This window comes from Asterias amurensis, chromosome 8, assembly GCF_032118995.1.
Source record: "Asterias amurensis chromosome 8, ASM3211899v1".
NCBI classification, from domain to species: Eukaryota; Metazoa; Echinodermata; class Asteroidea; order Forcipulatida; family Asteriidae; genus Asterias; species Asterias amurensis.
The window spans coordinates 2,671,464-2,685,571 of record NC_092655.1 but is presented as its reverse complement, the minus strand read 5'-3'; the positions used below and the strand labels follow the sequence as shown (position 1 = coordinate 2,685,571).

The 14,108-nt window shown below is 37.5% G+C and overlaps 1 protein-coding gene across 2 annotated transcripts; it reads right to left on the bottom strand.

The window, feature by feature from the left end:
* Positions 1 to 2,907: 2,907 nt before the first annotated feature.
* Positions 2,908 to 9,338, bottom strand: LOC139941061 (coiled-coil domain-containing protein 172-like). 2 transcript variants are annotated; one of them, XM_071937477.1, is made up of 10 exons: positions 9,165 to 9,338; positions 8,383 to 8,468; positions 7,481 to 7,597; positions 6,819 to 6,984; positions 6,368 to 6,469; positions 5,755 to 5,857; positions 5,313 to 5,562; positions 4,869 to 5,159; positions 4,420 to 4,610; positions 2,908 to 3,806 (listed from the first exon to the last, which is right to left on the bottom strand). In XM_071937477.1, the coding sequence occupies exons 1-10, from the start codon at positions 9,241 to 9,243 to the stop codon at positions 3,770 to 3,772; spliced, it is 1,422 nt and encodes a 473-aa protein (XP_071793578.1). In that variant the 5' UTR covers positions 9,244 to 9,338; the 3' UTR covers positions 2,908 to 3,769. The 2 variants fall into 2 exon arrangements, with proteins under 2 accessions (XP_071793578.1, XP_071793580.1); XM_071937479.1 differs by lacking the exon at positions 4,869 to 5,159.
* Between the last annotated feature and the right edge of the window lie 4,770 nt (positions 9,339 to 14,108).

Below are 14,108 nucleotides of genomic sequence, written 5' to 3'. Positions count from 1 at the left end.
TGCTGGTAATTTTTTTAATTTGAAAATAATTTGTGGAATTTTCGTTGTACAACACATGGAAAGAAACAATGAATCGGGTGTTATTATTTGTAAGGCGCTTAACCATGTTACCAAACCATGTCTTCTTAGCCTTCGGCTCCAAGACACTATCCGAGTGTTCAAGGTCCGTGCCGGTGCTGAAAGTTTCAAAATATTGATGGGGCTTATATTCTAAAGCTTAAGCCAGAGCCATGACAAGCCATAGCATGTCAGGGCTAAGTGGTTTAGTGCATTGGACTCATGTTCTGGTTGCTGGGTCATCAGGTTCGGGTTCAAATCCCAGTCAAGACACTTGTGCCCTCGAGAGAGACACTTAACTCTTCTTCTCGTCACCTTGCAGTAAATGGGCACCTGTGAGGGATGAGATTGTTCTTGTGAATGATTTAGTTTGGTGCGTTACATATTTTGGAGCACAGGCTTTATACTCCCAAGGGAGTTGAGATGGTTCAAGGAATGATATGTATTGCCCAGTGACCAGAGGAAATAATTTCAAAGCCCACAGATCATTATTTACAATTTCGTTATATAAGAGTCTGTATTATGGTTATAAAAAAGGGCCCAAGACTAATGATGATGTTTTATCAGTACCAATACTATTTAATACTCTGAGTCATGCAGCGACCTCTTTAATTGACGTTGGTGACCTCTGTCAAACATTGTACGTGTTAATTTCCATTGACATATAAATTCAGTGTTCAAAAATTCCAATGGGTTGTAATCATGAGTTTGATAATTAGGTCGTTTCCTTCAGGTTTGAAAACGTCAGGCATGTTACAGTATGAGGTTTTGTTGCAGCTGTTGAATGGTGAGGTGTTGATATTATCTGCCTTATCCAAAGCCAATCATTTTATTTAAATGAAACGAAAAGCATTAAGTTAGCATCATTAGATTGTCATTTCCTTTTTAAAACTCAAATTATATATTTTGATAAGTGAACCTAAAATTATGGATATTTTTCAAATTGAATTATTCATTCGTTTAGGTTTTCTACCAAATATCAAATTCTTTATAGGGACAATTTGTATGAATAATATCAATAGATTTTGATTTTCTTTCAAGCTTCAACTATATTCCTTGGTAAATGAACCTGACACTTGGGATGACTCTGGAAGTGATTTTCAAACAGAAATAATTGTTTTTATTAAAGTTTTTATTCTATGTTGTATATTGTATTGTACTGTATTTTTTTCTGAAACTTGAACAAACCCCATAACCTTGGGGAGGGTAAAATCTGTATAATAATAAATAAGATATAGTAAGAAGTCGTAACAAACATTTTAAATATAAAACTACCTTTAAATTTGTGTGAACAAGTTCGTTTGGTGCTGGTTTAAAATGTTGAATTACAGTTATTTCATACAAATAATGGGTTGCAAAGATTGTCTGAGACTCTTGTGGCATTTTTTTCCCAAAGAAATTATGCCAGAGATTGTTTGTTTTAAAGAAACACATCATGAAACTGATTTGTACATTTCCTCCCTCTCAAGTTACTCTCTGACCAAACATTTCAGTTATCCTTTGACCAGAAGGTGGTTCTTTTTGTAAAATTCCAACTCTTGTTGGTCTTTTGTTTGTTAAATCATCACTCGCACCTTCAAAATCGGTAACAATTCTGTTAAATAAAATATATTGTGGCAGTTTATTTTTGAAAACGTAAGTTGCACACAACTTGTGTCATGATGAATCAAAGGGTTGAAATTTATTCCTTAATATATATACACCTGTCCATTAGATACCACCAACTGGAACAAAAGACATTCCATACACTTTAATTGTTTATAATGTTATTTTTTTGTTAGTGGAGACCTACTTGTTATCAAATTCAAAGCTTTACAAAACTTTCATCTTCAAGTTTCCAAAGGACCAGGATTGTACAATACAATGGTGAACACAACACCTCTTAACTTGTGCAAATAGTTCAATCTGAATCTCTGCGCTGCCATCTCGATTCACTACACTTACGTTGAAAATGAAAAAATGTATGCTAAACTGTACACAGAGCTAATCTAGTTTTATGCGGTGCTTTTTTTTCTATGCAAAACAGTAAGCAATTAAATGTATATTGTCCTATAATTATTTGTATCTGTCTTTGTTATTGTCAGTTCACAGTATACTTTGCTGTCTAGCAAACAATTACATGGGAAACTGTCAACAAGCAATGCACACATTACACGGTTGGTGGTCTGGTTCTCTGCTTAGCACTGAGACTCATTTTGTTGGGTTCTGGTAAGCAAGGATTTGTATCACCAGGGGCCAATTTCATAGAGCTGCTTAGCAAAAAAATTGCTTAAGCACGAAAATAGCTTGCTTATTTTACACAAGTTACTGGCCGAAATTTCATTCCATGTACATAGCTTTTGACTGGTATTAAGCTGTTGTTTACTTAGCATAACAATTGAGTGGAGTCTTGGCCTGTAATCTGATTTTACTAAGAAAGGATTTTTTTGCTTAAAAAGCAAATATTTTTGCTTAAGCAGCTCTATGAAATTGGGCCCAGGGGGCACTGTTTTAGGTTAAGGGGGAACTTTTAGGAATGAGAATTTTTTTACTGCAGTTCGTTTTGGAATTGATGTTAAGCCAAATTCTTTTCCACTGAGAGATGTGAGATGATGATGATCATTTGTAACACATTCCATGCTAAACCCAGGCACTTCTCGCCAAAAGATTAAACTGGCTTTAATTTGCTCACCAAAAAGATCAGAATATGAGCTTTCAAATAAAACGTAAATAGGACTTTCGATGTAAGCGTATCTTAGTATGTGGAATGTTTAAAACATCACATCAAATATCACAAACAATTAATAGCATTTAACTCCATAAAAACATACTTGGAAGAAGCAATATCCTTGAAAGGAATGTGGTTTAAGAGAGGGGGATTCAAAACCATTTCAGTCTGAGAAACATTTCTGCATGAAACATTCTCAGAGTGTGCGTTCCAATTACTTATTATTATTCCTGCGTGGTCATAAACAATCCACAGAGTTTTGGGTGACATCTCAAAAACACTATATAAACTTTGGACTAAAACTCTTACATGTAAGTTTTATTGTATATCTACATTTATATAGTATAAAATAATTAACTGGCAAGTATACTTTGCCTTCAAATACCATGTCACTTATTTGAGAACCGCCCGATTTGGTGTTTGATTGAGCGTACATTTGTTGTTTATCATTCAAGTGTGATAATTATTTTATTTCTCTCTTATGCTGTCAAGTTCGAGGTTTTTTGATTTATAACATTTAAGTCTGTGTTTAATTTAAAATATCCTCCTCTGGAATCCAAAAGGCTCATCAGACAATGTGTTTCATTGTTATTACTCTTACTAAATAAAGAACTTGTACACATATATATTACAATTTATTATTTTACAGATTTGTAAGGAACTGTAATACGACTCCAATATCTATGATTATTAAACTATTTCAACTGTTTATGAAATCAGGGTTGTGACTGCTGAGTTTCTTTTTTATTCTATTTTTGACAAAGGAAGGCTTCAGAAACTAGGTTGGATATTTCGGATTTTTGAAAGACAACATTTTGAAAGTAGAGAAATACATAAAAACAGATTGGCGCTCATGTTAAAAAAATTCTGGTTCTGTTGTGTATCATAAGTTGCCCTTGCATTGCAGATTGCTTAGAGAGGGAACCAGACTAAGATGGTCACACTGTGATGGCGCTGATTGCGTTTCATAAACTGCTTTTGAAGTTTGACTCTTCCTCTTGGCTACTACTTGAAACGAACTTTCTTTGCATTTTCTGGTACCCTACACAAACAAAACCATGAACAACTTAGAATATTTTGAGAAAAGAAGATTGTTAAAGAAATAAAAATAATAGTAATAATAATGAGGACATTTATAAAACGGATGCAAATCGCTGGAAAAGGAAGGTAGATAATGCCAGAGAGACGAATGGAGGGGGACAGAAACCCAGATTACATGTGAGTTGAGGGGAAAATGGAAAAAGTTAGATAGTAATTGGTAATTACTCAAAATAAATGTTAATTTAAAAACTGACGTGGTAATGAGCATTGGAGAGCTGTTGGTAGTATAAAACATTGTGGGGAAACGACTCCCTCTGAAGTAGTGCAGTTTTTGAGAAAGAGGTAATTTCTCTCTAAAATATTAAAAGACTTCTAGCTTGAAGTCTTTTTATTTCTATCTGAAAGCACACAAATTTGCCAACAAGGGTGTTTTTTCTCTTCATCATTTCTCCCAACTTCGATGACCAATTGAGCCAAAATTTTCACAGGCTTGTTATTTTATGGTTATGATGGAATACGCCAAGTGAGAACACTGGTCTTTAACAATTACCAAACGTGTACAGTGCCTTTAATTAGCTTTTTGAATTTGGGCCCTTGTTTGAATGTTAACATACCACAAAGACCCAAAGGATGAAGCATTGATGCCATCTTGAGGTTTATCATGCAGAGGTATCTCTTCTGATTGTCTTGAACCTGAGGCAGATGACTGGAGTGGTCGTCCCCTGACTGAAGGCTCCTTGGTCCATGGATGGGACGCTTGGCGGAAGTTGAACTGCTTGTTGGTGCTGCTGTTGGAACTTACTGCCTGGATGAATACAAGAGTTTACACTGTATAAGATTTATTTATGATTTACAATTCTTTTAACTGACTATCTGGGCTCAATTCCAAAAAGCTGTTAAGCAGAAAATACTGCTCATCAAATTGATTTGCTGTTAAGCAAAGTATGAGCGGGGATTTTGGCAGGTGCCTTATTCTCTGCTTTTGGAAGAAATGAAACTGTGCCCTACTCTTTAAGGCCTGGTGTAGATTTCTCTCTCAGACGCTAATTATTTATAAGTTTACCTTGATCTTTGATTCATCTTTTCTGTTGATCTCGATCTCTCTCCTGAGCTTGGCTAAATTTGGCCGCTCGATTCCTCCCATTTGTAAAGGTTCCTTTTTCACAACCACAGCTGGGATGGCATGGTGGGGATTCGAGCCTCCCCTCGCAAGAGGGGCGTGTGAATCAGGGCTCTTACTGCTGGAAGCTTGGTCAACTTCAGCAATGAATGGTGTTGGTTGCGCCGAGTGTGTAATGCGGAAACTACTCCATGAGTTACTTGTCTCTGATGTGGAGTTTGTGGTTGTTTTGAGCTACAGGGTTATAACATAGCTAAGTTTAATCATTATTAATCAACGCTAGAATGGATGTTCAAAACTTTGTTTTGAACATGTCTGTTTTAATTTGAAGATGTCAAATTTGCACCAGGGTTCAAATCCCATCCAAGTAGTATGGGTATGTCTTACCTGTTTTTTTCTTGGGCCGCTTTTTTTTCTCTGTGGTTGGGCAGCACAACTGGAAGAGCTAGCCTGGTTTGTTTGAATGGATGAAGAGTTAGCCTGGTTTGTTTGGATGAAGGAAGCGTTAGCCTGGTTTGTTTGTCTCTGTAGTTGTCGCTGCCAGTGTTCTCTCTGGAGTCGGTCAACCTCCTGTTGTAGGGCATGGCACATTCCTTCCAGCCCCTCGTCATGACACGCCTCCAATTCTTTCCGCATTCTGATTATAATTTTGAAAACAAATATGGGGAAAAGGTTTTGATGCAATGGTTAGACTCTGGATTAGGATAAATAGACTGTAAAAAAATCGTTCCTATACAAAACCCGAGCTAGTCCGGTTTGGTTTACATACAGTCAAAACTGTACCAAAGTAATATTACAAATCTTGTATTGAGTCAACCCTTTTGCTCACCTCAAGTACTCCGGATCAACCTGAGGCTGACCTGCCACTTTACTCTTGACCTCAATTAGCTTCTTGGTAACGACTCTTTGTTCTTCAAGATCCATGTGCAATTCTGATCAAAAGGAATTGAATAATCATCAGTTTGAGACTTTGCATAGTCACGAACGACTAATATTGTAATTTGTTTTGACGTAAGCTATGTTGCTGTCTTGAGTAGTTTGGTTCTCATACACAACCCAAATTAATATTCTCACCATGTCAGCTGACCTACTTCAGTGTTTGTCAGAGACATACAACATGTGACTTGCTTCTTTATAAAACTCAAAACAGAATTTTGTCTCCCAAGATTCGATTGTCAGTTGACATCCACTAATTCCAAAATAGGTAAGCAGTTCAACAACAATTGGTTTTAGGGATACTTTTTGGTACTTGAACCAATTTCAGATGCTACAGTCCTGGAGAGGAGAGGGCTTGCAAAGAGTGCCTTTTCATTGAAAACTCAAATTGCGTGGGAAACATTTGAAGGGGCGCAAAGGCCTAGACCATGAAAACTAAGGCCTCCATGTCATTCCAGGCCTGATACTAAATTAATGCTATTTTTACTCTCCAGTCATTGACCAACCTTCTGATGTGTTTTGTAGTTTTTTCCTCAAAGCCAAGAGCTTCATTTTCTGAGACGTTTGCGAATTCCTCCTGATTTCTGCGTCTCGATGGTCAGATAGTTCTAAAAGAAAACACCAAAAGTGTCAAAAAACAAACAAAACGTAAACATAACTGTTACAAACAATCGACTTATCCATCATGCCCGACAACTCAAAGCAAGGACCAGTGGTGGATTTCACAAAGAGTTAGGACTAGTCTTATCTTGAGTTAGGACCAGTTACTCGTCCTAACTTAGGACTATCCATGCAATTTGTATATCTCCTAGGACTAGTCCTAACTCTTTGTGAAATCGACCCCAGGACAACAAAGTCCCAAAACCAGGGCAACACAGTCCCAAAACCAGGGCAACAGAGTCCAAAGACCAGACCAACAGCAGCCCTTAATTCCTGGTGTGTTACATTTTGTAATACCTGCAAGCAGACAGCTCTCCTGCTGTTTTAATTCACAGAGTCTTTGTCTGGCTTTGGTCTCCCTGTGTTCTGTACCCTGTCCACACAGATCATGAGTCTGGTTGAAGTCTGATATCTCTTGGATGAAATTCTCATACTTCTTGGTCTGAACTGCTTCCAGAGATTCCTACAAAAAGAAAGCAACAAAATAATATTATACAGTAACTGTTTAGGAAAACTATGAGGCACTCTTCCAGGTTTAAAACGGTTAGGTAGAGAAAAAAAAACAAATTAAATTCAAACTAAAGCCTGAGCCAATTTAGGGTAGCCACACAACCTCAAGTTTGTGCCAGATCAATGGGAAAATCGAAACAATTATTTTTGAAAAGCTGGTCATACACAATCTGTTCCACTTTCAGTGTGATTTTTTTCAGCTTTCTCTCCAGCATGTGTTTTTTGTCTCAATTTATCAAATCAATAAACACTTTTACGATCATTTGAGTGAACAGGCTAGGGGTCTATTACACAAAAATATTCCTAATTTAGAACTAGACTGTAGCACTGTGTAGTTATTAAAAACTTAACGCTAGTCCTAAGTTAGGATGAGTAACTCTTTATAACTCCTCCTAACTCCAGATGAGACTAGTTGTAAATCTTTATGAAATAAAATAATTTGCCCTTACCAGTTTGACAGCAGAAGCATCCCTATTCTCCGTGACCTGTGTCAACTGATCTTTAAGGATGTTCTCTCTGTGTTGTAACCATGACAACGATAGCTCTGCTTCTGTCTGATGATGGATCTTTAGAATTCAAAGAATGATGGGAAACTATAAAGTGCACTATAGACGGTCACATCTTGTTTTTGGTGAATATAGTACAAAAATTGGAAATTGTTTGTTGGGACAGAAGTGAAAATAAAGTCTGTCCTGAGTTAAAGCCATTGGACCCTTTCGGTAAACAGAATTGTCCAAGGCCCACACTTCATGTATCAAAACTTATATATAAAATAACAAACCTGTGAAAATTTAGGCTCAATTGGTCATCGGAGTTGGGAGAAAATAACTGGAAAACCCACCCTTGTATCCGCGTGTTTCGCCGTGGCATGACATGCGTTTAAAATAAATCCGTAGTTCTCGTTAACGAGAATTGATATTGTTTTACTGTTTTCTCAAAAAGTAAAGCATTTCATGGACTAATATTTCAAGAGAAGTATTTCACCACTACCTTCTGTAAACCCTGTAAGTTATTTGTAAATCTGTTTTGTTTTGTTTTGGGTTTTTTTACCAAAGGGTCCAATGGCTTTAATACGGCTCATCCGGCTTGTGATCCGATTTCATTGGCAATAGTTAGACGACTGAGAACACTTTCTACTCCACCTGCCATGAACAGGATGCCAGTCCAGCACAGATTATTCCTCAGCTCTCCCAGTACCCATTTGTACTTCTGGGTGGAGGGGAATTGTGATATAAAGTGCCTTGCTCAACGATGACACTGACACAAGTGACATGACTAGGCCTGGATTTGAACCCACATTCGGGGATTGAGGAAGCAAGCTGACTGACTACACCAGTAAATGATTACTTACCTTCACAACCAGTTGACCCTGTGATGTGGTACATTCTTCCTGTAGTTCTTTTATCCGCTCATGAAATTCATTTATTTCATTTTTAACTGGGAAGAAAAAAGCCACAATGTCTTATTCTTAGTTTCTAGACTTAGAAAAAAAGGTTAATACTTCTCACCTCATCATCAACAATTGGCATTTTAAAAAAATAAATGGAATTTGCTCCCAAAAATGGACCCCTGTGGTCTCAATTCCTATTTTAGTATTCGTGACAACTTCTGTCATTGTAAACCATTTCTGATAAGAAAATACAAAAGACAAAATTAAAAAATTATACAGACAGAGGCAGATACAACTATGAGTACATGACTCTAGTCTAGAGTGTGACTGTCATCAATCGCCATACATAATGCCAGTTACTGCATGGTAGGTAGGGTATACTCCTAGAACTATTTCGGTTTCGTTCCGCTATCGTCTCCCATTACAGGAGACGATACAGGAGCAATAGTGGAACAAAACCGAAATTGTTCTAAATATAGGGAGTAGAGCTATCACAAGCAAAAAGAGATTGAAGAACTTCCCAATGAAGTTGATTACTATTCCTTCCTCTAGCCCATCTTGTTGTGCTGTTATGGCTCTCTCAACCTTCGTTTTTTCAAGCCATTGTTATGTTTCATTTTCAGGCAAAGAAAAAGCTAAATTATTATTAAATTAATTAATGGAATGCCATTGCATTATTATACTAAAGTATAGCCGCATAAATAAGACTAAGAGGAATTTAAAAAAAAATCACACACACAAACCTTCGTTTAGGAGTGTTTTCCTTTCCTTCGCTTTCTGCTCCGAATGTAAAATTTGAACAAAGAGATCATTTAAGCTCATCCTAATTTTATTTCTACAACCAATACGTGATAAATAGCTTTATAAATCGTAAAAGTAGAACACATCAATCTGGATTATCGATCTTTCAATGTCGGTGTAAACTTTCTTTTAAGAAACACTTGAGGGCGCCTACCCAGTGTGGGGGTGGGGCCACTGTACTGGTAGGGGGTTCAAAACATTCTACTCTATCGGTGCGCAAATTTTTTTGCACATAAGAATTGCCATTCTAAAAAAAGTGCCTGATGGTTTTTTTTATGGACTCTCATATTTTGAATCGATTTGGAAGAAATAAACATTCTAAATTGAAAAGCAAAATAAAACTTGTCCCACCACGTACGCGTTATGAGACTTGCGCACGCGCACACTACTGGATTTCCAACGAGGCGGCAAGCATGGGATGAAAAGTGAGAAGCTGAGGCCGAGGTAAATGTCAATTTTTTCTTCATTTACCACAATTTTTTCTTTATTAAAAGAACACAGTATATCTTCAGGTATTTTTTGTTTGAAAATTCAAAACTGATAATGTTGTATAGCGTCTCAGAGTTCCAACAAATTTTAGTTTACTGTTTGGCTCATCAGCGGAATTTTATTTCAAAATGGCGATTTTACCCGCCGTATATATCGTACAGTGATGTTACAATATGTAGACAATTTTGTATCCGACCCATCCCACACTTTCAAAGCGTTTTTTTTCTTCTTCTATAAATCCATTCTGATCAGAACAAACACCTAAGTATTCAACATCAAACAAAAATCATGAAAAATAATTGTTAGGCATTTCTGCATTGGTCTGAAAACATTTGTTAATTTAATAAAAACTTGCTTGTGTATTTCAAAAATGTGCAGGGTACCAGTCACATGGGGATGGCACATGTCACATGGTAGTTTGGTTTATACTCTGGTTTCAAACTTTGTCGAATACTATTTTGCTGTGCCTATACTTTTTGAGGATAACTTTCTGTATGGCGCCACCACTTTCTCACTCATTTTTACAAAAAGGGATATCTCATTGCGGGTAGGTAGATTCACTACCAATAGAGGGCGCCCTCGCGCCGCATCACTCATTTTGGCTATGGTTTTTGCGTCAAGGTCGAGTTGGTCACACAAGGAACATGTGAGTAAAAGTTCAGACTCTTGAGTTCGGTAGAAATATTTTTAACAGATTTTTGAATTATTTTTGCAATGGTACGGGTCCTTTGATACCCTGGACTGTTGTGTTGCATGCAACGGAGGCGTCCAACCTGGGCTAACTTCATAACAATCCGTTTCCCCCATTTCAGACCAGTAATGTTTGGTTTCCGGAGATAAGAAACCAATCTATGATATTTTCTCTTTAATGTAGACTTTATATTTATTACGCTTATCGGAATTTATTACATTAGGCCTATGCAGTTAATAAATAAAAAATCTTTTTGTCATTTTCACTTAAAATATTTTAATATTTTTCCCCATATTGGCACACCATAGAATCCCAAATAGTAACCACCTCACGTGATCCATCTAGTGACTAAGGCAGAATGAAACTCAATCTAGCAGATTTTTGTAATTTTGTTTTGAGCTTTCGAGGTTGGATGATGTTTCTTTGACTCATTTGAATGTTGGCATAATAACGCACTAGTGATTTGTACCAAAAATCAATCATTTTATAAATGTTTGAGCATAACCAACGACTAAAACTTTATTCTCAGCATGATTAAGCCTGATGAAAATACAGACCGTGAGTAAACTGCATAGCTTATGTCACCGGTGCAGCTTGCACAGTTTCGCGGTAAACGGGAATCAAAGTTGGGTTTCGAAAACATAAGAGGGTCGATAACGTATGACGCTACGATATATAGGGATATATAGATAGATACTAGATAGGGACGGTCACTACCAATAGACGGCGCCCTTTGTGCCACATCTCTCACAATAGTCTGCTTTTTTTCTGGTTCTTTTATAAAGTTTAAATTTTGTGAACGCAATTTTTATTTTTTTTCTCTCTCTCTAGCCAAAATTAGGCTTTATGTGTCCTTCGAACTCTCGTTGGCCCTGTGGATAGGGAGGTCGACAGGTTTTCTGATTTTTTTACGGAAAAAGAAAGTTTGGTACCATGAGCTTATGTCAATTGTAATCTAATGGTAGTAAAATCAATCGTTTATCTTTAAAGGTTGCAGAGATATTATATATTAATGTATTTTTGTGCTTTGTTTTTGTCTGTCGGACCATTCTAAAAATTAGGCCTGGGCGAATAATTTGAATATCCGGTTAATGGCGAATAGGTTTTCCTAAAAAATACCTGATCCGTGCTTTGTGTACAAACATATGGACGCGCACGTCCATGATAAATTCTTTCCGTAATTCAGTCCCCAACTACTCCGTTTTACCACTACACTACTTTTGCGTGTATTTTTTTCCAAGGACAGACGTGGAGAATTATCTGCACACGTTTGTCCTGGAAAGAAAAAATACCTGATCCGTGCTTTGTGTACAAACACAAGGCAGACGTCTGGGAACTATTCTTCGTAGTTTAAAAATGTGTTTATTTAAGAAAGGACAAACCTCACCCAGCCCCCCTCCCCCAAACATCCCAACCCAGACCTTCGTTTTTGAGGAGCGCGATCGCGCTCGCGCTCCTACCGTGCTCCTGGGGCTGTTTTCAGGTGCGCGATCGACAGCGCTCCTCCTCGATCATTATTTATAACACAAAAGCAGATTTCACGCCAGTCGTTGTTACTTTGCGTGCGACAATAAATAAAAGAAACATTGAACGTTAGAGGTCGCTTTGGAACGACAGTAGCGTGATATTAAACGCCCTCTATTGGTAAAATCTACGCGAACCAGCAATAAACGCATTGAGACAAGACTCGACGTGTCACGTGGGAGTTTTCGCGCATTTCCAGGCGGCGCAAATTTGAGGGCGAAGCGCATACCGTTGGCGTATGTAGCTAAATCAACATCTGTTGTGCAATCTCGAGATTGAGCAGCACAATTAACAGATTGATAGCTTTACGAACTCGCAGCCGGGTACATTAATACAGTACGTACACATACACGCTACTGTATACGTCGTCCGTGCAATACTACTAGAACTACTACTAGATCAACCATGGATCAACGACGTATTTTCACGTAAGAAAATGTGTATTTTCTAATGCTTTATATCAAATGTGAAAACATTTTAGGAAAAAAGGAAACATTAAACATAAAACCTTAAAATTGTGCGGTATTTTGTCACACGGGAGTGGGATCGGGGTTGTTTTATTTTATTTTGTCTGTAAATTTTATTTGTGTACGTCCGTGTCCGATTCGACCTGACCATTTTTTTATTTTTAGTAATCATAAACTGAGTATGCTATCAAACAAATTGAGCTCCTGGACAATCTAAGAAGAGTGATTTTTTAGGAGCTCAAATTGAGCTCCTGAGTATTCTCAGGAGAGCGATTAAAAGAGCTCCTATTTCTATAAACGAAGGTCTGCCAACCCCCTTAAACAAACACTGAAGGCCCCAATGGAGAGCACAAACCCCTGTGAGACTCCCTCTTTTGTGTGACTATAGTACTCCCTTTGGGTGCATTATGGCTTTTTGTTTTAAGATTTGATTTTACAATTAATTATTTTTAAGCTCTACTTAAGAAAAGGGCATATAAAAAACACAAATCATTTCCCCATTTTATTTTTCATTCAATCACAACCTTGTTCCCTTTTTCTTTTCTAAAAACAAACCAAAATGTGTCGACCTGAATGATTGTTTTATTTCCTTTTCTTTTTTTGACATTTTTGGGGGACAAAATTTCAACTGAACACTTATACCTACTCAGCACAATTTAAATTCTGACAGTTTTATTATGTCTTAACTGTATGTATATTATTCCTTATACAGAGTCTACCAGCTTCAGTATGAATGGTGCTTATACCTTGCAAGTGTTTGCTGCACTGAAAGAACAACTGTACATGTTCATCCCTCCCTGCAGTATGAAGCATGCAAGCGCAAAGACAATGAGCAGCGTGTTGTACAGCCTCAAGTTGCGCAGGTGAGTCCATAAAACCTTCTTCAGTTTACTGTCAGTTGGTGCTATCAGTTGTGTTTGTCTAGGGCAACATGGAGGCACCAATAACAAAGATGTTTCGTGAGATATCGGCTAACAAAACGAGGCTAGGCAGCCACTTCCAATCAACTCTCACTATACTCCTTGGGCTGAAACAGCTACCCCCTTCACATTACAAAGGGATGTAGATAGGCATCATTCACTGGGAGCCTGACTGGTAGTGGTAGAGAAGAATACACTATTCCAACCTTTCTATGAAGCAATTATGGGTTAAGTGGCTTGCTCAAGTGCACAAGTTTCATGACCGGGATTCAAACTAACACTCGGCTGCTTCTAACACCAGGAGCTTGGTTCCGGTGAACTAGACCGCTTTGCCACAACACGCCTGAAGCACAGGAGGCATTAGAAATTAGTATTTTATTCAGGAACTTCTTAAAACATAACATTTTGCTCGACAAATTACTTTCCTAAGTAATATAGTAGGGCACCAGTCACAACAATGTAAACAACATATTATTTTGGCTGGAAACCTTTAGGGTAAAAAAATTTCTGGGATGCAAACCAATCCTGCTTGATCTTTAAACTGCGCAAACCATTTCCAAATGATCGTCGAATTGCGCAAATTATTCCTTTATCAGGCATGAGAATCTTCCGGTTTAAACCGGAATTCCGGTTTTTTTCCTTTCAAAATTGTGGTCTCCGAGTTCGATGTGAATTTGCTATAAAATTCGGGGGGTAGGTTTTTTGGGGTATACATTTGGATTTCTCTAATCCCTCTTCTCTAGTCGGACAATGTCAGTTTACCTTTGTAATTGTTATTATCGTGGATCCACACGT